This window comes from Drosophila hydei, unplaced genomic scaffold (genome assembly GCF_003285905.1).
Source record: "Drosophila hydei strain 15085-1641.00,03,60 unplaced genomic scaffold, DhydRS2 tig00000063-arrow-pilon, whole genome shotgun sequence".
Lineage (NCBI taxonomy): Eukaryota > Metazoa > Arthropoda > Insecta > Diptera > Drosophilidae > Drosophila > Drosophila hydei.
Window position 1 is genome coordinate 630030 of NW_022045657.1, and position 24145 is coordinate 654174.

General features: G+C 40.7%; 8 protein-coding genes across 13 annotated transcripts in view; 4 read left to right on the forward strand and 4 right to left on the reverse strand.

Annotated features, from left to right (window-relative positions):
- LOC111602042 (heparan-sulfate 6-O-sulfotransferase 3-B) overlaps positions 1 to 1902 on the reverse strand; it is a 92742-nt gene extending 90840 nt beyond the window's left edge. The window contains exon 1 of one of the 2 annotated variants that reach the window (XM_023318951.2): positions 1602 to 1902. The gene's annotated coding sequence lies outside the window, so the exon portion shown is untranslated. Of the gene's footprint in view, positions 1 to 1529 lie in introns of both variants that reach the window. The other variant, XM_023318950.2, reaches the window with a different exon arrangement.
- A 129-nt stretch (positions 1903 to 2031) lies between these two features.
- On the forward strand, positions 2032 to 5258 carry LOC111602046 (aminopeptidase N-like). Its single transcript, XM_023318957.2, has 5 exons — positions 2032 to 2563; positions 2616 to 2771; positions 2828 to 4259; positions 4322 to 4833; positions 5010 to 5258. Exons 1-5 carry the CDS (start codon positions 2103 to 2105, stop codon positions 5245 to 5247), a joined length of 2799 nt encoding a protein of 932 aa, XP_023174725.2. The 5' UTR covers positions 2032 to 2102; the 3' UTR covers positions 5248 to 5258.
- Positions 5259 to 5278: 20 nt separating this feature from the next.
- Positions 5279 to 7317, reverse strand: LOC111602044. The gene is made up of 2 exons (XM_023318955.1): positions 7182 to 7317; positions 5279 to 6127 (listed from the first exon to the last, which is right to left on the reverse strand). The coding sequence occupies exons 1-2, from the start codon at positions 7236 to 7238 to the stop codon at positions 5381 to 5383; spliced, it is 804 nt and encodes a 267-aa protein (XP_023174723.1). The 5' UTR covers positions 7239 to 7317; the 3' UTR covers positions 5279 to 5380.
- Positions 7318 to 7678: 361 nt separating this feature from the next.
- LOC111602075 (muscle M-line assembly protein unc-89) lies at positions 7679 to 13412 on the forward strand. 5 transcript variants are annotated; one of them, XM_023319003.2, is made up of 6 exons: positions 7679 to 7965; positions 8579 to 11141; positions 11205 to 11927; positions 12001 to 12222; positions 12279 to 13059; positions 13110 to 13412. In XM_023319003.2, the coding sequence occupies exons 1-6, from the start codon at positions 7930 to 7932 to the stop codon at positions 13315 to 13317; spliced, it is 4533 nt and encodes a 1510-aa protein (XP_023174771.2). In that variant the 5' UTR covers positions 7679 to 7929; the 3' UTR covers positions 13318 to 13412. The 5 variants fall into 5 exon arrangements, with proteins under 5 accessions (XP_023174771.2, XP_023174770.2, XP_023174772.2 ...); XM_023319002.2 differs by having other exon boundaries at positions 8579 to 11927; XM_023319004.2 differs by having other exon boundaries at positions 8579 to 11927; positions 12279 to 12745; positions 13110 to 13212.
- Positions 13413 to 13435: 23 nt separating this feature from the next.
- Positions 13436 to 16147, reverse strand: LOC111602076 (N-acetylglucosaminyl-phosphatidylinositol de-N-acetylase). Its single transcript, XM_023319007.1, has 4 exons — positions 15103 to 16147; positions 14745 to 15035; positions 14449 to 14542; positions 13436 to 14391 (listed from the first exon to the last, which is right to left on the reverse strand). Exons 1-4 carry the CDS (start codon positions 15596 to 15598, stop codon positions 14214 to 14216), a joined length of 1059 nt encoding a protein of 352 aa, XP_023174775.1. The 5' UTR covers positions 15599 to 16147; the 3' UTR covers positions 13436 to 14213.
- Positions 16148 to 16641: 494 nt separating this feature from the next.
- LOC111602077 (phagocyte signaling-impaired protein) lies at positions 16642 to 21037 on the forward strand. Its single transcript, XM_023319008.2, has 8 exons — positions 16642 to 17079; positions 17136 to 17230; positions 17315 to 17444; positions 17915 to 18407; positions 18467 to 18863; positions 18926 to 20239; positions 20307 to 20502; positions 20563 to 21037. The coding sequence occupies exons 1-8, from the start codon at positions 17016 to 17018 to the stop codon at positions 20745 to 20747; spliced, it is 2874 nt and encodes a 957-aa protein (XP_023174776.1). The 5' UTR covers positions 16642 to 17015; the 3' UTR covers positions 20748 to 21037.
- A 35-nt stretch (positions 21038 to 21072) lies between these two features.
- LOC111602080 (histone-lysine N-methyltransferase PRDM9) lies at positions 21073 to 22554 on the reverse strand. Its single transcript, XM_023319013.2, has 4 exons — positions 22311 to 22554; positions 21819 to 22252; positions 21619 to 21753; positions 21073 to 21563 (listed from the first exon to the last, which is right to left on the reverse strand). The coding sequence occupies exons 1-4, from the start codon at positions 22461 to 22463 to the stop codon at positions 21308 to 21310; spliced, it is 978 nt and encodes a 325-aa protein (XP_023174781.2). The 5' UTR covers positions 22464 to 22554; the 3' UTR covers positions 21073 to 21307.
- A 293-nt stretch (positions 22555 to 22847) lies between these two features.
- LOC111602081 (zinc finger protein 2) lies at positions 22848 to 24119 on the forward strand. The gene is made up of 4 exons (XM_023319014.1): positions 22848 to 22981; positions 23045 to 23514; positions 23573 to 23707; positions 23763 to 24119. Exons 1-4 carry the CDS (start codon positions 22868 to 22870, stop codon positions 23986 to 23988), a joined length of 945 nt encoding a protein of 314 aa, XP_023174782.1. The 5' UTR covers positions 22848 to 22867; the 3' UTR covers positions 23989 to 24119.
- The last annotated feature ends 26 nt before the right edge of the window (positions 24120 to 24145 follow it).

Here is a 24145-nt window from a genome sequence, read left to right on the forward strand (position 1 = left end):
AATATATTTCCATTTTTAATCGCGTAAACTAAAAGCTGATTTAATTTATGCAATGCAAGCAGCGAATACAAATTAGTTCTATATTAATCTATATAAATCCAATTACACTATTTGGAGTGAAACAGTGCAGAACAATTAGCCAGCTTTATGTTGAAAAAAATTATAAAAAGCGTCATTTCACAAATTTATTTAAATAAATAAAGGTTAATTACACTTGGCAATAGTAAAAAGACTATGTTTCATGTTTAATTATGTTTAAATAATTCTTTAGGTAAATCTAGCTTTTTTTCGGTCAGATTTAGCCATTAAGTTGGCTGCTCTGACAGCCTATTTGTTGTATTCCCCTCTCTCTCTTCCACTTGTGGTTTTCAGTTGGTGTCAAACAGTGGCTAGCAGATAAGATAAAAGCTAATAAAATAATTACATAAATATAATTTTACAGCAATTTTATTTGTAATTTCATTCGAAATTGTGACTGGAATTTGAAGAGAGCATGTGTATAAAGGAAAAGCCGGCAACACATCGCATTTTGACGGCATAAACTACATTTGGAACCAAAATAAACGCCTTTCGGCAAACAAATCAAAATAAGAATGTATACACGAAGTGTAGGTAGAGATAATGAGCATAAATCAAAAATATACATATGTATGTATAAATATACAACGAAATTGGCACACTACAAATAGATGGAAACATAAGCAGTCTGTTTGCCGCCCAGGCGACGTCATGCACAGTGGGCTGCTCTCATTTTCCGCCAAATGTAAATGTACGTGCGTGTGAGTATGTGTGAGTGTGTGTATGCACATGTTTACGAATTGTCGGTTTTGCAGTTGTGCCAATAAACAGCAAGTAAATAAAATAAGTTGGCAGACTAGTGATAACTGTAAAATGCAAAAAGAGCCGGTATATTAAAGCAATATTTGTGGACGCTCCCATTTCATTGCATTGAAAATGTTGCATTTGCTCTCAAAATTTAAATATTAACATGATTTGTTTAAGAAATTAATAGATTTTCTGTTAGATTTTAAATTAAAAAATAAGTGGCCCAATATATTGAACACTGACATTTTACCACATTCCTATTAGACTTTAATTGCAAAATGTAGCGCAACATAAAAGCAATCATATTTACACGCCAACTTAACAGCACTCTTATTAGCCAGACATGCGTTTGCCAATTGGAGTTATGCTAATAATTGCCAAGTGCACAGTGGGCTAAGGTGCTAATGTAGCACGTGCCCATTTGGTAAGCTAATAAATTAGCAACATTTAAACTAAAACTGATTTCATAAGTGACCACACGCTGCGTTCATTGCAACGAGTAAGCCACAATAAACAAATAAGATAAAACGGACAATTAAACAATTTATAAACACTGCCGCAGCAAGCACGCAGAGCGCAAAACAAAAACAGAAGCAGAAACCAAAGCAGAGACTGAAAAACAGCTGTTCGCATTTTGTATGCTGCAGCAACAAAATTCGTTTCAATTTTTTGCACAGCTTAAATCACTTTAAAAATACACTTACTTTAGCCCGTCCCACTCAACACTCTATTAAATATTAACAATTTTAATAAACGGCTTTGGCTTATTTATTTACATTTTTATTTTGTACATTCTGACCGCATGCACGCTCATTTAGCGCGTCTCTTGCTTTGTGTCGTGCATTCGCCTCAAACAAAACAAGCCACACTATAAACACTCGAACATTATTTGAACAAAATTATAATCTTAAAGAGGCGCAACACTTAATTTATTTAACTATAAAGGTATTGATTGTTATTTTTTGACAATTACACGCTAAATGTTTTAATATTTGGTTACGAAACGCGTAAGGACTTCCGACACATCCGTTTTCAGCAGCAGCGGCGGATATACTGAGCAAAAGGAAAACAAATATGCTTGCTACAGGGCTGCCAATCTGTTTCACTCACGCAGCTGTTGTGTTAAATAACAGCATCGTGTTATTAACAGCGATTGTTAGCACTGCTAAAGCTATCGATAGCACTCATACTAATAGTTGTAGCTGACTTCGCCCAACCTGGCACGTCAAAGCTGTGCGTTTTAAATCGAAAAAAATTCGTTACCCGCCAAATTGGAGATGCGTATATTGATGCTGTTAAGCGCAGTTTTTGCAACGTTTTGCAACGCCAGCTACGATTATTATCGCCTGCCACGCTCTATCAAGCCGCAACACTACAACCTCCGCATCATGACACATCTGGAGAATCCCAAACGCCTCATCTTCACGGGCGATGTTGAAATAATGCTGCGCATCTTCCAATCCACCAACAATATCACGTTGCATGCCGGCCCTGGCTTAAATATTGCCGAAGGCAGCACACGCCTGCAACTAACAAAATATCATTGCCACGAGCTGATTGAAATTAAAAGCATGCAACGTCACTCGAAGTATGATTTCGTAATATTGCATTTAGATCAATATTTACAGCGTGGACAACGCTATACGCTGCGTCTGCGATTCTGGTCAAGATTGGGACACAGCATGGCTGGTTACTACGCTAGCTCGTACTTGGACAATGCAGACGACTGTGGCCAACAGTTTGTGACATCAAATCAAATATTTCTATAATGCATTTATCTATTTTCTCAGATTCATGTCTGTGACGCAGTTTGAGCCAGCGGATGCGAGAACTGCTTTTCCCTGCTTCGATGAGCCCGACTTCAAGGCCACCTTCAACATAACGCTGGGCCATCACTCCAAATACAATGCGCTTAGCAATATGCCTGTACTGGAGAGAATACCCATGTAAGTATATGGAGCAAGTGGAACCAATGTAATGTGGTCTCTTCTAAGATTTGCAGATGCGAACGTCAGAATTGGCTGTGGAGCATATTCAAGCAAACGGAGCTCATGTCGACCTATCTGGTGGCATATAGCATCAACAACTTCCATGGCTACGCCTCCCAGAATTATAAGGGTCACGTTCGCTTTACCACCTGGGCACGTGCCTCGGCTATTGAGCAGTGTCGCTATGCATCGGAGCTGGGACCGAGGATTATGTCGCAATTTGAGAAGATGATTGGCATAGAGTATACGTTGCCCAAAATGGATCAGTTGGCAGTGCCGGACTTCAGTGCTGGCGCCATGGAGAACTGGGGTCTGATTACATACCGTGAAGCTTCACTGTTTTATGCAGAGGACGCCTCATCACATCTGGACAAACAGCATATAGCCACCATCATTGCCCATGAGTTGGCCCATCAGTGGTTCGGCAATTTGGTTACCATGGAATGGTGGAATGATCTTTGGCTAAATGAGGGATTCGCCACATACATGGCTACACTGGCCATGGAGAAGATGTGCTGCCAGTGGCATGCCTACAAGGAGGATATGCTGGACAATGTGCTGGCCGTGCTCAATACGGATGCGTACTTCAATACCCGGCCCATTCATCAAGCAGTCAGTCGTGCCAGCCAGATATCGGAGCTCTTCGATGCAATTACCTATCGCAAGGGCGCAGTTCTCATACGCATGATGCACATGTTCATTGGGGATGTGGCCTTTCACAGTGGTCTTCATTGCTATCTGTCGAAGCATGCCTATGACAATACCAGACAGGCGGATTTGTGGCTGGCGCTGACTGAGGCGGCGCATGAATATGACAGCATTCCGCTCGATCTGCAGGTGCAGACTGTAATGGACACGTGGACGTTGCAGAAGGGCATTCCCTTGGTCCAGGTGAAGCGGCATTATCTGAAGAAATCGGCAACAATTACGCAACAGCGATTTCTAATAATTCAAGAGGATGATTCGTACAATCAAGCGGAAGAGCATCTGGACGAGAATCCTTGCTGGTTTGTGCCGATTAGCTATGCCACCCAGTGCACCTACAATTCCATTGCCACTGAACCGCGTGCCTGGCTGCGCTGCACAGCACAGCACGAGCCTGTGCCGCTGCTACTGCAAAACCTGTCAGGCGATGATGAATGGCTGATCCTCAACATCCAAGTGGCGGCTCCATATCGCATCAACTATGACACTGACAATTGGGAACTGATCAGCAAGACGCTCCACAGCAGCGAATATTATCGCATCCATGACATGAATCGCGCCCAGTTGTTGGATGATGCACTGGCTCTGGCTTGGAGTGGCCTGATGACCTATGAGCTGACCCTGGAACTGTTGACCTACGTGAAGCAAGACAGCGCGTATATACCCTGGCGTGCAGCACTTGACCAGCTAAATAGCATTTATCGCATTATCCGTTACACTGACGATTTCGAGGAGTTCCAGGTGTGGCCACATCCCTCGAGTCTGCTAACCTCGAATGCATTCTTAACAAAACTCATCCATAGCACTTTATGCATCACTTGCTGTCGCCCATTTACTGCTACCTGGACGGCATGCAGAAATATGGCGATAACCGCCATCATGTGGCCCACAAAACATTGATTGCGAAATGGGCATGTCACCTGTCTCTAAGAGATTGCGTCGAGCGTGCGCTCAAGTATTATCATCGCTGGTTCATCTGCAGTCAGCCGGATAGCATGAATCCCGTGCCTGTCAATCTGCGCTCAGTGGTCTACTGCACCGCCATGCAGCACGGCGACGGGGAGGATTGGAACTTTCTATGGCACAGATATCGCAATAGCTCGCTGGCCAGCGAACAGCGTCTGATTCTGTTCGCCCTCGGCTGCACGGAGAAAGTATTTTTGCTGCAGCGCTACCTGAGGATAGTCTACCATGAGCAGTCATTCATACGCAAACAGGATGCTTCGCTAATCTTTGGCGCCATTGTGCGCAGCGAGGTGGGCTTCGGCGTGGCCAGAGATTTTTATTTCCAAAACTTCAAGTTACTGCAGAAATAGTAAGTGCTACGAATTGACATCCAATTATAAATGTGAACGATATATGGGATTAGATGTATATATAATTATATATATATATATATATATATATATATATATATACATATATATATATTTGTAGCATTCTTACTGTACTAATCCCACTCTCTCCCCCTCCCTTTTGGACACTTTGAAGCTACAATGCGAATACGCACGAATTGATTGCACTACTGAACCTGATTGCACAGCACAGCAGCTCCCTTGAGGACTATAAGCAGCTGAAAACGTTCATCGATGGCCACCAGTTGGTATTGAAGCAGAGCTCATCGCGCAGCTTGTTGCGCGCCTTGGAGCAGGCGAAAGCGAATGTGCTTTGGCGTCAGCACAAGCTGCCCGAGTTCGCCAGGCAGCTGGCCATGTGTAATTGTGACTGAGCGTGTGTTTATTGTGAATGATTTTATTTGTTTTATATATAATTTAATTGTCGTATATTTCATTAGTATTAAACATTGAAAAAGCCCCAAGATAAGCGCTAAGATTAATCACAGTACACAAAACCCGTTGCAATTAGTTCGCAGAGGCTGCACCACCACCGCCGCCACCACCTGAGAAAGCGGTGCTGGCATTGCCGGCACTAGCCGCAAATAGTCTTCTCAGATTCTGCAGCATGCCCCAAAGAACAGTGCCCGCTGTGCCCAGCGTTTCGAGGAGATCAAAACCTGTGCTATCGATGGCCTCCTCGCGATCCTCCTCCGTCTCAATAGCCGGCGAGGTGTTGTTACTATGCGGATGCGTTGCATGATGCACTCCACTATGTCCGATCAGCCGATGCGTATTGTTGATCACATGCGTATTGTTGACCCCTCCGCCGCCCACTGTATTCACCAGATGCTTGACCGGCTCTAGCACTGGTATGGCCAGCTTGATGCGATGCCACGTGTCTGGCTGCTCTGTGGAACTTTCGTGCTGCTCACTGACCGACTCCATCAGAGTGAATTCATCGTCCAGTGTATTGCGCTCGCTGTCAGGCGCATCATCTGTGTCTAGGGTATTGTTACTGGGTCCTTGCAACTGCAACAGGCTGCCGAACAGCTGCTGCACTTGAACCGAATTGATGGCCTCTGCCTCGTTGCGTTCAAAATCGAATTCTGCATGTGGAGCGGAGCCACGCTTCGAATTCACAAAGCTCACAATGTGCTTGTTACCTGTGCTTGTGGGCGTGGCACCGTCACGTGAAAGCGCAAGTGAAGGCAAGCTGCTGCTGCTGTTGCCGTTGGACGCTGGCTTCGCTGTCGCCATCAACAGCCACACGAACTGCATAAGAATTAAATGAAAAGGCAATTAAAATTTGCTGCTTAATTACGAGCCATAAGCATATTTTTGTTTCATTTATGAACTCTAATTAGCTATTCCATACGCGAGAACAATCGCATTTGGGCACACGCGACGCGCCTTAATTTGATGGCTTCGCTTCGCCTAGGAACATTCAAATGGTTCCATTATGCCCTAGAAATATATTCAAGGTCTTCAAAAGTATGGGTTGGGTGCAAAAAAAATTAAATATTACGTATACGCAAACACAAACTAAATATTACGTATACGCATAAATGTGCTATAGAGGAAACTGCAATTAAACCATTTAAATTCGGATCGAATCTTTTATCAAAAAGGAATTAAGTTCTTTGAAATATATTTCTAGCTATTTTTATACGCTGCAGGCTTTGCCAATATGAATTGACAAAAGGTTTGAAAAACTATATATATATATATAAATAATATATATATATACATATATATATTCTTTAATCTGAATCAACAAATGAGTTAATCTGACTCTGACGCTTCGCCTGACGTATGAACGCGTCGATATTGGCAAGTTTATATGCTGTAGAACTGTTTTTTATATATATTTCTGTAATATAATATAATTTCATTTAGATTTATTAAATTTGTTTAATCAATTTTATTTCGGAATGAAATAATTAACTATGATAAAATAATTATATTTATGATATGTTCCCACAACAATAAAGGACTGGAAACCGTTTATATTTTTTATATAAAGTTTGTAAAGACATATAGGCTTTTATATATTATTTCAGCTTCGAAATATATAGTTATCAATTTTTTTTATTGTTTTTAATGCTTGCATAATTTGCACCAAGGCAATATTTCAAAATATTTCAGGGGCAATGCGCTAAAAAATATTTGAATTATATTATCATATTTCTTTATTTACTTTACTTTACTTATTTCTTTATTCACAATTCCAGTAGATATATGTATATATATATAAGTTATTTATACATACATATATGAGTTATTTGCACAATTTAATAAGAGGTAGCTTTTTTATTAACGCGCTTACATGCAGAGCAATCAGAAGACATATGGAACTATATGTGGAGCTGGACAATCGCGACATTGTTATATATGTTATATAATCTATAACTATATGAATCGGATTGAAATTGAAAACGCCAGCGAAGCGCGTACAACGACAACTGAGCACTGACTGACTGATTGACTATAGTGGGGCCGATGGAGGCGGCCCAAAAGTAAAAATAAATAAATCTGAAGGTAGCCAATAAACACTGAATTAATATGCAAGAAGTGTGCCAACAATTGTTGTACCTAAAATTGAATTTAATATGTTTTAAAAGCTGCATAGCTAATGCCATTAAAATCGAGAACTGTTTTATGCTATCTCTCTCCCTTTTCCCCTCCCTCTCCAGCGCTTTTTTTTTATTTATTTATAACAATATAGAATAAGTTTTATAAAACTTGAACACACATCGTAGTGGGCGTATTTTTGGTAAGTTAAAAGTGACTCTAGAACTTGCTTATACCATTATGTTTATTATTTATATACATCTCTTCGAGAAAACATCAAAAATCTTTTCTTCTTTTTCAGTAAAACAGTATACATTAACTATATTCGAAATTCCAAATTTGTTCTGTAATGTTCTGATCACATAGATAATTTATAGCACTTTGAAGGCTATACACCTTTCGCCAAAGTTTTGGTAAATGTTTACATAAAATTTGCACCCCAACTGCATGCAATATTTTTAAATTGTCCGTCAGAAACAATTTCTCAGATACCAAGCGGGAGTATGCGTATCTTCGGCAAAATGACACATCTATTGCACGTAAGTAAAGAAAATATAATGACAATTGTAAACTTAGGTATACTGAGAAATTCGCATACATGATATATGTGTAGAATAGATCTTTGACGCGTTCTTGTATATGCAGGGCCATACAAGATGGTCCAAAAGGTAGATCAAGCCAAATTAGGAAATAAATTAATCTCGATTAATCTAAACATAACGGGAGTTTAACTGTTGTATATGCAACTATATATATATAAATATTTCCGAATTTATCCAAAAGATTTCAATCGCAAATGTTACAACTAATATCCCCTGACTAATATATATATATATATATTAAATAAAAATATATATATATATATATATATAGATACCCTGTCAGCTCTAAAATACGAGCTTTATTAGCTCAAATAAAAAATATAAATCAAAGTAGACTTTGGCAATTAATATGGACCTGGGCCTATCCCTAGCGGAGACTATTCAGTCAGCTTCTATACGTTAACAAATAAACATTACTTTTTTCTTTTTATTGTGAATATTTCTTGATCAAAATTAAAAGTTTATTCTTCCAAATTCTAAATTTTTCGGCTAAGAAAAAAAGTATTAATAAAGCAAATATTCTACACGTATGGCTACATATCTTTCACAGATCTCTCGATGTTTGAGCTATCATGCACCTATTTGTCGACCGCATCGACTACTCCATGGTAGTTGCAAGCAATGGAAAAAGATTTGCTCAAAGTGTGTGTGCTGGCAACCAACGCCATCTCAGTTAATTGAGCTACTTCCATCAGTACCTACGATGATACACGTTCAGCTCTATTCGCAACGTTCATCAAGTGTTTTTACCCCACAAACGAGTGTGGATATGCTGCGCAAACGCATTAGTTTTAGTGGAACACCATCCGAAAGCGAGATCGGCGAGTCGACGTCCAATGTGGTGCCTGTGGGCATCATAATGCCAGAGGCAAAGGATGGTAAGCAATTAAAGATTGTTATTGTGCCTCTTGACCTGGCCAATCAGGATATCGAGAGTCTGCGTAATACCCTCGAGGCGCTGAACCAGCTTCGCATTCATGCTAGTGAAATAGACGCTTTCACCAATAGTATGATCGAAGACCTGAACAACGAAGAAGCAGCACAGTCCTCCATTGAGCAACACCAGCCAGCCGTCATCGAGGAGATTACGGATGACAAACAGAAGCTGAGTTTCTTTGAAGGATATGTTCAAGGTGTCAAGAGTGCAGCCAACGAAAGTGTGGCTGAAGCTGCTAAAAACGCCGAAACGGCCGAAACTACCATAGCTGTAGGAGCTGCCGAATCTGCCGCGACTGAGGCGACTGTCACGACTACCGAGACTGTCGCGACTGCCGCGCCTACCGCGACTGCCGTGACTACCGAGACTGCCGAAACTGCTGATGCATCTGCTGGTTCTGTTGCCGTAAGTGCAACCGAAACTAAGAAGGTAACAGCCGAAGTCCCAATTATTACCAGCGAAAGTCAAAATGCAAAAAGCGAAACTGCGACAAGTGAACAAGTTAAAAATATGGCAAGCGAGGCTCCAAAACAAGCTGAAATCGTGCAGAAAGAAAGCGAAGCCCCATGTTTGATAACATCTAAAGCGATCGAGGAAACTGCACCCGTTTCCGAAATGACTGAAACAGCCGAGACAACCTCGGGTTTGCCTGCTACTTCTGCCGTGCCTTCGCACGCAGCAGATATTACTCCAATGACGCCCTTGCCGTACACGCCATCCATACCTTCTGCACCAAGCCAAACACCAGCGGCACCGATCACCACGCCTAGTACACCACAAACTATGCCACAGGCGATGCCTCTTGGGGATCCAAAAGAGCCGCAAATTAGTGCCAAGCACGAAACCGCTTCGAAGGCAGATTCAAACGAGGTGGCTAGCGCTGAGAATCAAGTAGATCAAATAAGCATCGAAGTGCCAGATTGTTTGGGTCAGCGATTGAACGATATGGCCATTGCTTCAATGCATTTGTCCTTTGAAATGGATATGACGAATGTGAGAGATGCCCTGATAAACGGTGAATTGGCTCAGCAACCCGAACCCACTTTAGGTAAAGATGCTATGGTTTTTCTGGAAACTAAAGTGGAAGCCGATCCGGAAAATCAACCGCAAAACACTGTTCCCCTGCGATTCAATGCGTTGATAAAGGGCATGGTTCAAATCGATGCTGACAAGCTCGACCCAGCTCATTTGAGCGATGAACAATTACCGGAGTATAATGACACGGTGACTTCAATTGCCGCCAGCATATGTAGCACTGCTCTGCAGCGTGGATTCGCAACTGAAGCGATGAATGCTGCCGAACAGCAAGAGCAACCGCCACAGGATCAATTAAACCAGCAGCAGAAGCAACAGCAGCAGCAGCCGACGACTCAGGTTGACTTGCCTGTTAATACAGACAAGTTAAAGGACGTAGTTGCACCCATTCACGCTGGAGGCAAAATAGCAACAAATGCTGGACGCATGGCATTGAAACGCAACCAGGCAATGAAACACATGAAGCAGAGTGTAACCATGAGCGCTGTAGCTGAACCCAACTATGAAGATAAACAGACATTTGTTAGTCCACAGCTTAAGGATGGCTGCAAGAATCCCATTGTGAAGAAAAAAAAGAAGTGCCCTAAGAAATGCCCACTGATCGATGATCCCTGCAAGGAGGATAAATGTAAGCGTCCGCAGCCGAAAAAGACTCAAAAGAAAGCAGAAAATACAACTGAAATAACAGCTAGTGCGAAAAAATGCAGTAAAGACGGTAAAGGTGGCAAAAAAGACAAAAAAGACAGTAAGGGCGACAAAAAGAAGGATCCCTGCGCAAAATTCAAGGGAGGTAAGGGCGATAAGGGAGGCAAAAAAGATTCTTCCAAGGGCGGTAAAGACGGTAAAAAAAAGGATCCCTGTGCCAAAAAGGGAGCAGGAGATAAGGATAAGAAAAAAGATCCTTGCGCTAAGTTCAAGAAAAGCGCCCAAAAAGGAAAAAAGGACGCCGATAAAAAGGGAGGCAAGAAATGTGACAAAAAGGGAGCCAAAGGCAGTAAGGGCGGTAAAGGTGAGAAAAAGAAAGATCCCTGCGCTAAATTTAAGAAAGGCGGCGATAAAAAAGGCGGAAAATCCGATAAGAAGAAAGATCCCTGCGCTAAATCTAAGAAAGGCGCCGATAAGAAAGGCGCTGATAAGAAAGGCGGAAAATCCGATAAGAAGAAAGATCCCTGCGCTAAATTTAAGAAAGGCGCCGATAAGAAAGGCGGAAAATCCGATAAGAAGAAAGATCCCTGTAAGAAAAAGTACTCAACATACGCTAGCCCCTATGGCTCACAGTTTAACTTTACCCGCAATCCTAAACGCTGCATGTCGTCACTCACATTGAATGGGCCAAAAACTCTCACTGAAAAGAAAACCTCGAAATTCCTACTGAAACTTCGACCCCATTTTAAAGCTTACACTAGCAGAGTACGTTCCAGTTACGAAAACAAACAAGCAATCATTTCCAACTGCTCTCTAAAGAAAAAGGCAAACACATCTTCAAAGGCTCCCGCCAAGTTTCGTGTGTATTCGACCTTAGTTCGTCGTCATTATGACGGTATGCCTTCGACCACACAGATGAGTGCCTGGGGTATTACGTCGCAGATTGTGCGTAATCAGATCCAACGTGGGTACAGCAAAAAGTCAAAAAAGAAGAAGAGCAAGAAAGAAATGGATAGCAAATGTATCGCACTCAAAAATAAAAGCAAACCATTGAAGCGTAAGGACATTAAAGCCCGCACGGGTCTACGTACCGATTGCCATAATCCAAATTTAGACGGATGTCCCAAAAAGTTTTGTAGCGGTGTATGTGGCAAGGTCAAAACTCCGCGGAAGAAATGCGCAAGGGATAATAAGCAGCCAGCGAGTCCAAAAATGCCCAAAAAGCCCAAGAAGAAGCTACCAGCTATATGCATGGTAGGAAAAAAGACCAAAAAAGGCAAAGGTGCATAAAACTCCATATATTAATCTAAACCCCAGCATGACTAACACTGCTCTCTAATTCTGTCCTAAGGTAGAAAGAAATAAGCTCCTAGCCCCGGGCGTTATAATTAATAATCAAATGCGAATGCTCAGCAATAAAGCTTATACAAAGCGGTGCATTTGCCAAGCTCAAGAGGCACAGATAACGGTGGAAGAAGGAGCCGACGATGATTCCAATACAATGGAGGTAGTACGTATTCCTGCATCATATCAGATAAGTAGGGAACGACAGCCACAACCGGATGTCAGACCTTTTGGTAAGATAGATCAGCTCAATAACGGACACTAAACTATGTCAAATCTCTTTAATCAGATGTACTTATTGACACCGGGTCAATAGCGCTTACTGGCTCGGACATACATGTTTATGAGAATGCGAATAAAAATATGGAAGGTATGACTTTGGGGCACGATGCCACTGGATTTGTAGAAAAAGTCGGAAGCTGTGTAAAACATCTGCATGTGGGTGATCGTGTTGTCATAGAGTCGGCCCTGTCCTGTGGAATTTGTGATTATTGCAAGCGAGGCTTGTATAACATCTGCGCCGATCTGATGTATAACGGCTTTTTAGCTACACACCAGACGCATCCAGCAGACCTTTGTCATCGTCTTCCCGATAGCATTAGCTTGGAGGAAGGCACCCTCACGCAAACCCTGGCGATGGGCTGTCAAGCGTGTTTCAAAGCTGAAGTATCGCCCACAAGCAATATTCTAATTATCGGATCAAGCCCAACGGCTGTAGCAGCAGCAATGTGTGCAAAAGCAATTGGTGCTCAAAAGGTAACCATTGCCGGCAGCATGAACTCTTCGCTGAAAATGGTTGAAACTGATTTTGGCTTCAATACAATATATTTCGATTCAAATGCGCTGTTCGGAGAAGTGCTAGAAAACGTGTATAACAAGTTCCAAGAATGGCCCAACTGCGCCATTAACTGCGCTATTTCACCGATGACCATGAATCTAGCTGTCATGGCATTACAGCCATGCAGTGCATGTATTCTAGCCGAATGCGAATCCGAATGCGCCAGCTTCAATGCACTAGACATACTAATGAAAAACATACGACTTATACCAAGCTTTCGTTCTGCAAATATGTAAGCGTAGCGTATTCATAATTAACCAAATTTATTCTTAATCCCTGTAGGTACCCAACGGCTTTACAACTAATTAAATCTGGTCGTGCACCGATGCATAAATTCATTGCAAAAACTTTCTCATGGAGCATGTTAGAAGAAGCGTTCAAGAGTGCGCAGCATGAGTCCAACATTGGATTACGAAAAATTATCGTTAATAATACAGAAGAGATCAACATTGGGGGACTGTTCAAAAAAAAACCTAAAAACCATTTTTGACCACCTTTAGGTATACAAATTTTTTTGTTCTAGTATCCTTTTGCTGTATAAAACAAAGGCTTTGTAAAAAAAAATAAACACTTTTTAAAAACAAACTGCTTGCAAACAATTGTTTTAATTTGTTTCAAAATACACAATATTCAACATTTATTGTTGCTAAGCATCTATGAATCTCTCTCATTATAGACTATTTAACGACCCCCAATCGTCAGTTTATACATTTGTATTTAAATTATTGTACTTCGCTGCTTACAACAAACTATTTTACAAATTTACATACACAAGAAATAAATATTGAGTCTTGTTTGCTAAGGAGGGAATTAAATGTAGAAACAAGCAAATATATGAAACGTAAATTAATCATAATCAAACATAACAAACGTTAACATAATTATTAGCATCATACTACAGTTGGTTCACTGCAAGCTTCAGAAACATAAGATCGCATGTGGATGTTGAATATAAAAATAGTTTTTGAGCTAACATCTAATCAATATTTTGCATATGTAGATATGTATATGTAGGTATGTACGAGTGCATGTGTTTGTGTGTGACTAATTCTGGATTGCATCTGGTTTCAATATCTCGGTTTACACGTAATTGTTGTTCCCTTTTGGTTTCGTTTACTTTTCACGTTCAACATCTTGCATGTGTGTATCAAAAAGCAGTCGAATTTGGCTAGATCAAAACGCTTACGCTTTAAAGTTATAACATAATTATAATAATAGTATAGAATCGTCAGTGTCAAAAAAGTAGCTAAGCTCGACGCTGCGGTCAAGCATTCATTTATGAAGGTAGTTTGTTTTTTGGTTATTTTTCATTTCTTCACATTAGATTCATTAAACTCGTTGCAAAAACAAATAATATTCGCAATTGTGCTGTAACCGGCCCAATTTCTAGTTATCATGAATTTGCATTTCCAGCTCGACATCCGAAAGATTTATTTCGCGCATCGAATTGATATACATGTAGCGCGATGTGTAGATATATAACCAACGGAACCATTTCATTTGAGAGCGATGCTCCATCATGGCGCCTCTGACCACTGACGCCTCCTTCCAATTGAGTATGCACCTGTAAGATAAGTTAAATTAAATTATATATAAATGAAACCCATATTGGAATACATACCAATGCGTAGACATAAAGCATGTACATAGAAAATCGAAGACGGATAAATATTTGCGTACCAAATTGATCGAGTCTAGTGTGTAAAACTTACAAGCTGATATTTGTCCCATATAAAAAAGAATATATATATACAAAAATATTAAAAATTATCGTAGCTATAATTAGAAAACATAACGTTGGCAAAAGCAGCAACAACATCAACAAAAACAGCTTCAATTAGCATGACAATCAACATGTGCAATGCGTTCTGTAGACTGTTTTGTTTTTATTGCTGGCGCTGCCAACCCGTGACTCACCCTTGGGCAATAAATTGGCTAAACACAAAGAAGCGGCCGCATAATACACAGCACAATGATTGGGATGCGAGCTGACCCCATCGCGATCGAAGGTGAATATCGCTTCTATATCAAGACTCTCAACAGTATGCAATATAAGGCTGGCAACCGCATCCGGCCGCCATTCAACATTCGGATCATCTGGCAAATAGGTGGCATTCACCAATATAACATTCGATTCGGCAATGCCCAAACGCTTGCATGCCCGAAATAGCTCCTCTCGACGCGATTGAGCCTTTTGCTCATAGTTGCCTATAATGAACATTGTTAATTAACTTTTATTACAGGTAAGGGATATGAATATTTGTTAATTGCTCACCATTCGACAAGCATAACACGTACACCTGACAGCCATCACGCTGTGTCAGCGAGTAGATCAGCGGACCAAAAAACATGCATTCGTCATCCGGATGTGCGATGACCAAAAGTACTCTGCCCATTAACGCAGCCTTGGGCAGATGAACGCTACGTAAACGTAGAGATTTTTGTAAGGTATTTCGTAAACCGTTCTTGTCGTCGTTTGCGTTGACATTGTGCCGTTGCTGTTGCTGCTGTTTCTTCCTTGCGACTGGGGCGCCTGTCACCGATAGCCAAAAGGTCAGCTTGTATAGGCCTAGGCATACTAGAAAGTATACCGCACATGCAATCAGTATATGCTCCAGCGCTTCAGCCGATGTGGACTTGATGCGGCAATAGATAGCTTGAGGGGTGAGCAGTTCCAGGCGTACCTCAGCGAATGGGCGTGCAATAGCGTCGTATATACGACTAACGTTTATTATGTTGGCCAAGTATTCGCTTAGCCAATTCAATTTCATTTCATTGCGTTTGCTGCGTTTGTGCTGATTTTCGTTTGGCAAAATTATTCACCAAAAATGGACATATAATGTAATAATAGTATTTGTATCGTTTCAGTTGATTTGCGATCAAAACCAATAATTTTATAATACTAGACTAAAATATGAACACGTAAATAATTCAACTTATTGTGTAATTTAATACTTTAAACGGCTTCGTAATCTACGCGGCAGAACTAAAAAATCGCATTTTATTTTTGCGCTGCGTGTTTTTTAATGGGGGCAACAACTAGGGATGCGCGCGTGAACAACCAGTGCACTGATATCGTGTTAACACGCGTATAAGCGACAACAAATCGACTGACCATCTTTTCATGATAATTAGTCAGTGTGGTGTTTTTTTTTTCACTTCGCTTCTTCCGGCTGCAAGTATTTATTATTGTATTTAGTAAATACGCGATTTAAAGCTTCCAATAACGGATTACGATTACAATGCATTTTTATTAGAATTAACTATCGGTAACACTGCGATATGTTTCCATTCTAGTACTTTTGTTTTAGCGCATTTGATTTCTGTTATTTGAAAACGTCAAATGATTCACTGGCATTCAATTAGGTGGTACAAAATGCGGCAAAAAATTAAAAAAATAAAAATTGATTTATTTTATTTTTCACAATATAGAGATAATATTGTATAATTATGTTATGTATATATATCAATCACATATTAAATATATTTATTTACACGTCACACAATCGAATTGTATGTGATCATCCGAAGAATTGGCGATGGGATTTAGGCAACTTTTATTTTTGTAAATTTAGTATAAAACGCAATGAATTTATGCTGAGTTTATAATTTGCTTACTAGAAAAATACAACCAAGTGAAGAAAACACAGCCTTGGTTCCTGTATCATTTTTTTTTTAGATACATAATTGTTAACTTAACAACAATGTAAACCTGTATTGCTGAATATCGTGACACCAACAAACATCACCAGCTGTCTGGACTCAGCTGATCAATATAAGCGTTTTCGATAGTCGATAGTTCCAAGATAAGAAAAACAACAAATCTATCGCTTTTCATGCACCTCTAGTGCCGAATTCATGAAGAGGCAGTAAAGTTTTTTTATTCAAAAAAATTAATAGTTAATAATTTGTATAATTGTTTCATCGTGTGTATTTTGTATTCCTAAACCTGCTGTTCCCACTGGAGCGGTTTGTATTCTGCTCAATCTACCAGCCATCGCATTGGACCGGGTTGAATTCAAGCGGCATTTGGAAGACAAAATTAATCAAAGCAAGCGTGTTGCTTGTGGCTCGCTGTAATTAGGTTAAAAGTATCAACGACTGGCAATAGCAGCAGCAGCAGCAGCACCAACGTGTGGCGTGTGTGTGGTTGGTTAGAGTGAGCCGCCCGCAATATCAATCAAAACCATGGCACACCAGCAGCAGAGCATGGATGCGGCATTGTTCGAGCGACGACTGCGACCGGTCTACGGTAAGTCATATCAATATATATATATCTTATATATATATTAATGTTTGTTTTCACAGACAATTTGGAAGTGGGTAATAATCGTAAGGCTCTACAGGAATCAGAGAAACTTCTACGAAAACATCCAAATTTACTTTGCGCACGTGCTCTCAAGGTAAAAGCAGTTACTGCGAAATATAATCATTTTTAAAGTTAAACTAAAAAAAATAAATTTTTGATATTGTCTACTTATATATAGGGATTATCTCTTCTACGTCTAGGCCGTTACGAAGAGAGCCACAGCTCCCTGCAATCCGTAGCCGAGGAAAAGCCCGTGGACGATTCTACCTTGCAGGTGCTTTCTTTCTGCTATCGTGAAATGGAACAACGTAAGATACAGACAATGATACAGAGAGAGAGAGAGAGAGAGAGAAAAAAAAAAGCCGACCGTTTCATATTTATAAGTATATTTCTTGGCACGCGCACATGGTCGAGCAATTAAAATTGCCTTCGCACTTGCTTTCATTTGCGCAGAAATTAGCCACTGCACATAGGCACTGGCAAGCCGAACGGCGGGTAGAGAATGCGTCTATAGCGCGTGCCAAGAAACCGAACTGATCTTTTTGATAAGTATGTGTGCCTAGTACGCACTGTATCTATAAATTGGGTAAAACAGTTTTATAAAAACAAACAAACAAACAATCTGTCCGTCTGTATAAACCTGTCCTTCATTAACAACAACTTATACAATGTGATTTAAATATGTCAGACTGGTTGCGGGATATATACAGTTCAGTACGTTGCGAGCCTTTTTCACTATTAAGCCAATTAATTAGCATTAACTTATTTTATCTTGTAGTGGACAAAATTGTTGAACTCTATCAACACGCTGTCAAACAGAACCCAGGGAATGAAGAGCTGCTGGCACATTTATTCGTATCACATGTCCGCGTTGAGGATTACAAGGCGCAGCAGGCCGTTGCCCTACAGCTGTATAAAGCGCAACCAAAGAATGCTTATTACTTTTGGTCCGTGATCAGCGTGGTATTCCAGGGCATACGTGGTCCCGAATCCTGCACACCTGAGAAGCGTAAGCTGTATCTGGCACTGGCGCAGCGTATGGTTGACAAACACATCAAGGAGGGCAAGCTGGAGACGGAGCAGGAGGCCTTCCTTTATTTACACATCTTGAAGTTGCAAAACAAGTATCAGGAGGCCTGGGAGTTTCTTACCGGCGAGCTGTGCGCTAAATTATATCCAGGTGCACCCGTTAGCATGAAGTTTGAACTGCTTAAGGAGCTGGGCAATTGGCTGGAACTAAATAAGCTGCTACAACAACTTTTAGAAGCCGAGTGAGTGTCAAGTCTTTACTGTTTATGCTTACACACATAGTATATCAAATTTTCTTTAGTCGAGATCGCTGGGACTACTACAAGGAGTATCTGCAGAGTTGTTTCGAGCTTTTAAAGCAGCAATCCGTGGATCAGCCAGAGTCAACATTTTCTCTCAAAACATGTCACAATTTTCTGTTGCACATAATTAAGACGTCGACGCGCAAGACCCGTGGTCCTTATTTGGCGCGCCTAGAGCTGCATCAGCGCATGCGTGCCCAACAGATGCCGGCACAGGAGCAAATCGGTGATTTTGACGAGCTAATCATCGAGTATTTTCACCTTTTTGGCGATAAATCTTGCTGCACCCACGACATAGCCTTATTTCTACCCTCAATCAGCATGGAGCAACGACAATCTCTAGCCAACAAACTCCTCGTGGAAAGCGGCATTAGCTCAAGCTGCTTGCCGCAGAACGTTAGTTCTTAGTTTATTCAAATTCATTGATTAAATTATTTATTATATTTCTTTGCTTGCAGAAGGAACACATGCAGAAGCATATTTGTGCGTTGCAAATTTCACGCATGTGCGGCGTTCACATTGAGCTACCCACAGATCATTTGGTCGCCTTTTATACGGCACTCAAACTGCATTATGAACATGGGCATAGTTCGTTTGGCAGGGAACTGCTGTCTACGGAAATGGGACCCTCAGATCCGTACGCACTGCTGGCGGCAAATGTTATGTTCGATGTATCAAAGCGAGAGAGTAAATCGGAACATTTATTTGAGGCGCTTTGCTTACTACAATATGTGCTACGTAACAGCACCAGTAACTTTCATGTTAAACTGCTTAGCTTAAAAATCTATCACATGTTTGGGTGCATGGTTGGCGCACAGGAAATGTATGACTATTTGGACATCAAACAAATTCAACTGGACTCCATGGGTTATGTGCACTGCAATCTTTTGCCACTATCCGGTCGCTTTTCAGGCGTTCGCAATTGCTACGATACCACATTGAAGTTCTTCACAAATAGCTATAAGGAGCGTCTGGAATATATTTCGTTGACTTATCGCTTCTGTACATTCTCAAAAATGGAGGAGTTTATGAACTTCAAGGAGCGCCTCACTAATAGTTTAATGTATGTGGCCTGCTCGGTGGAGGCGCAACTTTGCGATTTAGTTAGCTGCTATGGAAGCATCCAACAAAATCTGTCGGCCTATATGGCCATGAGCATAGAACCTGCCGAAGATCGTATTTGCTGGAATAAGTTAAGCGATAATCGAGACTTACAGGCAATTATTCGCTGGGATCCTTTGCATCTAGATGACACAGAAGAGGAACGTAAGGAGTCATACGAACAGGAGATTGAGGTGCTGCAAGTCCGCTCAGTACTTCTTCGCTTGTTTGCCTCATTCATTGATCTTTATCATGCGCCACACAGCGCCAAACTGGCTATGTCGAATGACAAGACAGCAACCCCAGCACCGGGAGACGATATAGCTACAGTTGAGCTATTACGCACATCATGGACAGGCCTGTACCAGCGTCTTCGGCTGATGAACTATAAGCCGCTATCGCAACGTTTTCTAGTCAATTTGCTGCCGACTCGTCTTCACCTACTGCTTGAGCTGCCCTATGAGCGTTTCTTTGATGACTTAGCGCAGCTAGTGCTGGATTTGTACAGCGGTTCCTCGCAACTCGCACTACAGTGTAAACGGGTTAGCGAGAATGTTGTTTCTGTCATGGAACTATGCGTGCAGACTATCACGGAGAGCAATGAATGGAATGGCATGGATGGCCTGTGGAAACGCCGCGAACATCAGCAAAAGGTTGCGGCTAGTTTGGAGGTGAGCATAGATGTGGTTCATATATTTAAATTGTTGGAGTTATCCCAATATTTATATTTACTTGCAGATACTCTCACTTTATGCCTTTCTATTATCGGTGCTGAATGACAAGCTGCAGTGCAGCGCAAAGACAAAAGCAAAAAAAAAACCAGCGGCTGATAATAAAACACAGGAACCGATTAGCGAAAAAGAACGTAGTCAAATGCTCCAGGAGCTGATGCGTCAATTGAAGCATAAATTGGAGGCCTGTGATGCGGCCATACGTAAGTAGTTTAACATTTCATAACAACATAATAATCCTACTGAACGTTTTGTTTCTTTAGGCATATGGAAACCACCTACCCTGCCACGTGAACTGAGCTCATTCATGGCCGATATGTCACTGAAACCAGAGGTGGAGGCTACATTAATTAGCGATGTGTCCGCCACATTTAAAGAATCCCATGAGCTGATGGTCACCGAGTTACGTAATTTGTTAAAAGACAAAATACGCATGATTGGAAAATAGGTTTCACACATGAACTGACTTTGCTGTGCAAAGTCTTCGTTTATCTTCCCAAATGCTATACATCATTTCTATCATCCGACGCAGCCTAACCCAATTTGTTATTTAATATTTTAAACAAGGCTATTTATATATGCCCCTCTCGCTAATATAAACTCCACTTTGTCATCTACTTACAATCACCAATCAAATTAGATTCTTGTGCACATTTTGAACTACATATTTTCGGCATTTTTCTACAACAGATAAGTTGTAATCTTGTAACGTGTTCGGTTAAAAAAGAAACGAGAGCGAAACAAAAGTTGAAATAAATGAAGATTAAATCATGTAAATTTGCATTGCTTTAATTCATTTAACATAAGAATACTCCAATACACCCATGAAGAGAGTATTAATTCTATAGTCCGTAAATTCACAACCAATGAGTCGATGGGGTCATGCCGGAATACAGCACTTGGAAGTTTACATTTTTGCAAATACCATTTGAAACGGGTATTTGATCTTTGGACCCCAAAGTTATCCGATATTTCTTATTTTTATTAAATTAGGCACTTGATATACCCTCAGCCGTTTTCTACAGCCGCATTGCTGATGGCTTTGAGTGTTCGTAAATAAGCTCCGGCGCGGGGGTCGTTGATATGCTGTTGCGTCTGTAGGTGAGCAACCAGATTGTGATGACGTGCAAAGCTTTTATTACATAGTCTGCATAGATGGGGCTTCTCGCCGGTATGTGTCTTATAGTGCACTTTGAGTACATTGGCATATGTGAAAGACTTACCACATGTGCCGCATGAATAGGGTCGTTCATTCCGATGGGTGCTATAAGTAAAATAGATCTTTAAATTAAATACATATATCCGTCATTGCCACCTACCGTTCATGCTTGACCAAAGATGTGCGATCCGTAAAGCTGCGCTGACAGTATTCACAGTTATAAGGCCGAGCGCCTGTATGCTGACGTATATGACGCATTAGCTGATAGTTGACATGAAAAGACTTTTGGCATATTCTAAGCAGACAAAAGTGAATAGTAATTAAGAATCCGCTTCTAAGGTCTTAAGTGGCTGAACTCACTCGCATTCATATGGTCGCTCGTTTTTGTGTCTTCGCATGTGCGTGTCTAGCGTGCTCTTGCGCGGATAACTATTGCCACAAATATCACACACATGTGACTTGGCACCAGCAGTCTGCGTGGCCACCGCCTCTTTAGTTGCCACCAACATAAGATTTGTTTTTTGTTCTGCAGCTGGTAGCTCTTCAATTAATTCGTCATTGCACCAAATACCTTCTTCCAGTACTTCCACTTCCACTTGCTCGTATGTTTGTATATTTGGGTTTTCTATCACCTGCTGCACTAAATCCTCCTCTTCCACTCTCAGTTCTTTGCAAATATATTCACGCAGGAAATTATCTGAATGCCGGCAAATCTGTCGAAATTTGTGGGCCAAAGTTAAAAACGCGCGACATTTCAAGCATATTCGGGTAGGTAGCTCAGTTGTGCGTACTACCTGTAATTTACAACATATATTAATAGAGCTTAGTAGTGGAGTAGGATCAAAAATTTACCTTAATGCCACTGCAATTTTCAATTTTCTCGCAAATTGAGAGCCCGTGTGGTGCGTCGTCTTTCTCGTAAATGGAAACCATGTGAGTATCGCTGTCCTGTAAACAAATTCGACAGACGGCCTCAATGTCCATTAACAATTCAGTTGTTGCCATAATATGATAATATCAATTGAGTTTAACTTGATTGGACGATATTTGTGTTTTGAAATACACCATATTTAATTGTTGTATCGCAACAATATAATTATCGTTATCGTAAATTAAATATCGAGGGAGCGCTGTGAATAGTCGATATTGTAGAAAATTCCAAATGATATTAGTTTAGCAAATGCATGTTTCAGTTCTATGTTTTTATATTTCTTAGACAAATATTATTATATAAATAATATTGGTAAAAAGCTTGCACTCTGGTGTAGAGAAATTCATTTTAATAAAACATTCTTTAGTTCCGTTAGAATACCGCATAAATAACAAATGCCGATATCATAAATGTATTTATCGATATACTGCTACATATAAAACAACCCTAATATACCACAACATTAAGGTTGAACAACATGGACGGCGCGGAGGCTCTTTGCAGGATTTGTTTGCTGCATCCCAAAACTGAGACGCTTATGGCCACAGAATCGAATTTCTTCGCACAAATTAAACAATGCACAGGCGTGATGGTGAGCAGTGAAAGTCAGTAGACGTAAAATATCAACTTGCAATAATTGAGTGTCGTATTTTAGTTGACACAAGATGATCGAATGCCAAATAAAATATGCACTAGCTGCGCCTTGCTGCTCCGAGCAGCTTTGAAGCTGCGTAGTATGTGCCAGCAGGCAGAGGAGCAATTGCAAAAAGTGAAACACGAACAGGCACAGCAGCAACTGGAGACGGACAGTGGGAGTGAAACTCCAACGCACTTCATCGATTCGTATGAAGTGACACTAGAAACAGCCAGCGTTACAGGCAGTCAGGACAGCACAGATGTCATAACAATAAAACCTGCAACACCAGCGCGATCAACAATCAAAGCATACAGACCCATCCGTCGTAATCGGACTATCGCCGGAGTGCCACCTACATGTTACCCAGAGGCTACCAAACCTCTGGGTGTTACTTATGTATGTAATATCTGCAACAATGTATACACGGAAAAAGTGAAGCTAACAACGCATCTGAAGCTACACAGCGTGCACAAACCACACGAGTGCGAGTAAGTGAACTAATTGGAAAGCTTGAGTTGAAGGCTTTATTGTGATCTTAAATTCTAGAATCTGCCACAAGCGTTTTCGTCAGACACCACAGCTGGCACGTCACATGAATTCTCACACTGGTCTACGTCCATACAAATGCGATTATTGTGATGCTTCTTTTGCGGATCCTTCCACGCGCATCAAACATCAACGGTAAGGCGCAAGAGTTAACTTATTTAATATATTTTCTATAAATGTTTTAATTTAGCATACATACTAATGAAAGACCATATAAGTGCAAATACTGCCCGAAGTCCTTTGCCTATTCCAATGTATTGAATGTACATCTTAAAACACATACGGGGGAACGACCTTTCAGCTGCCAATACTGCGCTAGACGATTTTCCCAGGCACATCATAAGAACACACATGAACGTTCGCACAGAGCGAACAAAGAACTGGACATTGCAGTCATTACAATGGAAGAAGAGTAATTGCCATTTGGGTTAGAATTTAAACACGCACTTTTTAGTACAATGTTAAAATAAGAGTATAGGTCCTATTTACAATTACAACCAATAAATACATGTAAATTATAATACCCTATACCTCTATATATTAAAAAAATATAAAAACGGTTTTATAATTTGT